The 2496-nt window shown below is 39.1% G+C and overlaps 1 protein-coding gene across 1 annotated transcript; it reads left to right on the top strand.

The window, feature by feature from the left end:
* The first annotated feature begins 147 nt into the window (after nucleotides 1-147).
* On the top strand, nucleotides 148-1872 carry LOC118745423 (uncharacterized protein K02A2.6-like). The gene is made up of 2 exons (XM_036478876.1): nucleotides 148-202; nucleotides 251-1872. The coding sequence occupies exons 1-2, from the start codon at nucleotides 148-150 to the stop codon at nucleotides 1870-1872; spliced, it is 1677 nt and encodes a 558-aa protein (XP_036334769.1).
* The last annotated feature ends 624 nt before the right edge of the window (nucleotides 1873-2496 follow it).

The raw sequence follows: 2496 nt of genomic DNA on the forward strand, positions 1-2496 counted from the left end.
ATAAGTAGCAAGTGTGCAGTCCATTCAATTGGAAACAATCTGATTAGTAAATCAAGTAAGAAGATGAATTAGTAAAGCGATTGCGCGATGTCTAACTGGAAATGATCAACCTATTATTATTTTCTCGTTTTGAATAGGCAAGCCGATATGACTGAAATTAGACCATTCCTTTGCGATAGCATTGACAAGTCGTTATTGCGAAGTGAGTGGGAGAAATGGCTAAGGTCATTTACTTTATATCTTCAATCAGAAGATATCAAAGATGCGGTTAAACAAAAAAGCAAACTACTTCATTTAGGTGGCCCTCAACTACATGAAGTTATATTTAATATTCCCGGAGCTCTGGTAGAAGTTGACGTGGAGAAGCAAATTGATGTTTTCAAGGTTTTGATCGAAAAACTTAACGATTTCTTTTCACCGAAGCGAAATTCTACATTCGAGAGGCATCTCTTTAGGAACATTGTCCCACTAGAAGGAGAATGTTTTAACAAATTTTTGTTGCGTTTGAGACACCAAGCATCTAAATGTTCTTTCGGAGAAACCAAAAGCGAAATAGAAGACATCTCGTTGAAGGATAAAATTATTGACTCTTGGGCTAGCGTAGAGTTAAAAAAACGTCTTCTTGAAAAGGAACAAGATTTGACCGAGATTATTGAGGCGTGTCAAATTCATGAACAGATCCATAAGCAATCACAGTGTATGATTCCCAAGCAAGATAGCGAAATAGTTAATAAAGTGTCTTCGAGATTGCAAAAGGCTGGAAGTAGGGTGGGTGAGTGTTCCAGATGTGGTCAGGTCGGTCATGCGAGTTTTGACATTAACTGTCCAGCCAAGAAATCGAAATGCAACAAATGTGGGTTAATGGGGCACTATGCTCGCAAATGTAAAACAAAGGGCTTAAAGCGAAAGCATGAACAAACGGACTTTGGTAATTCAAAACAACGTCGATTTCAGCCGTCAAGAGTAAGGTGCATTGAGAAAACTGAAGACGACTTGTCGGATAATTCGTGGGGACATGACTGCCTTCAGGTAGAAACTTCTGCGTCAATGAACGAAATTATTAAATGTCAGATCGGTGGGCACGAGGTTGCAATGATTATCGACGCAGGATCGCGATTTAATTTGCTTAGTCAACAAGCCTGGGACGAACTGAATTGTAGCAAAGCAGTTATGTGGAACATTCGCACAGAATCAGTGAATCAATTTAAAGCGTACGCAGCGAATCAGCTTCTGAAAGTTCTCTATGTCTTCGAGGCACCAGTAGCGGTGAGAAAGCATTCAGAAAGTATCGCCACTTTCTACGTTATTAAATATGGCAAACAATCTCTTCTTGGCCGCGATACCGCCATCCAGCTTAAAGTGTTGAAATTGGGTCTGGGTGTAAACAGCGTTGAAATAGTAGAGCCGTTTCCTAGAATTTCAAATATTAAAGTAAAATTGTCTTTAGATCCTTCCATAAAACCGGTTAAGCAACCAATGCGCCGTATACCAATTGCTCTTGAAAAAAAAGTCGAAGACAAATTAAATGAAGCCCTTGCTAAAGACATTATTGAGCCTGTTATTGGACCATGTTCGTGGATATCTCCAATTGTTGCTGTTTTTAAGGAGGGGGGAGAAATGCGTCTGTGTGTGGATATGCGTAGAGCTAATCAAGCTGTGTTGCGAGAAAACTATCCACTTCCAACTTTTGATAGTTTTATGACAAAGTTAAAAGAAGCTAAGTTTTTCTCCCGCTTAGATCTTAAATGGGCCTATCATCAATTGGAGCTGGAAGAATCAAGTCGTGAAATTACCACCTTTATAACTCACAAGGGATTGTTCCGCTACAAAAGACTAATGTTTGGTATCAGCTCTGCTCCTGAGATCTTTTAGCGGGTTCTGGAGGAACTCTTATCCACTTGCAGGAATTGCTTAAATTACATTGATGATGTTAAAAAGGTACTCGAAGTATTTAAGAACAATAATATTTTGCTTAATCACGACAAATGCGTTTGGAGTGTTAAAAAGCTTAAGTTTTTGGGACATGTATTATCAGATGCAGGTATATTTCCGGACCCAGACAAAATAAAAACAATTTTAGATTTCCGAGCACCGCAAACAAAAGAAGAAACTAGGAGTTTTCTCGGCCTAATTACCTACGTAGGAAAATTTATCCCAGACATGGCCGATATCACAGAGCCCCTGAGGAATTTGCTAAAATTAAATTCTAAATTTGAGTGGGGTGCATCCCAAAAAAAAGGATTCGAGAAACTGAAAGAGCTTTTATCGAATATACCGAGCCTAGCATATTTTAACCCAATAAATAAAACACGAGTAATAGCAGATGCGAATCCAGTAGCTCTTGGAGCAGTTCTCATTCAATTTGATTCTAACGACGAAGCGCATATAATCTCGTTTGCCAGCAAAAGCCTTTCGGACGTTGAGAAAAGGTACTCCCAAACCGAAAAAGAAAGCTTGGCACTAGTTTGGGCAGTAGAGAGGTTTTACTACTACTTA

This window comes from Rhagoletis pomonella, unplaced genomic scaffold (assembly GCF_013731165.1).
Source record: "Rhagoletis pomonella isolate Grant_MI unplaced genomic scaffold, Rhpom_1.0 Rhpom_scaffold_00009, whole genome shotgun sequence".
NCBI classification, from domain to species: domain Eukaryota; kingdom Metazoa; phylum Arthropoda; class Insecta; order Diptera; family Tephritidae; genus Rhagoletis; species Rhagoletis pomonella.

What these genes read in the sequence shown, in the direction of transcription:
- LOC118745423 (XM_036478876.1), top strand. Translation starts at nt 148, where the DNA reads ATGACTGAAATTAGACCATTCCTTTGCGATAGCATTGACAAGTCGTTA. An exon ending in TGACAAGTCGTTATTGCGAA is followed by an intron (nt 203 to 250) that starts GTGAGTGGGAGA and finishes ATCTTCAATCAG; the next exon opens with AAGATATCAAAGATGCGGTT.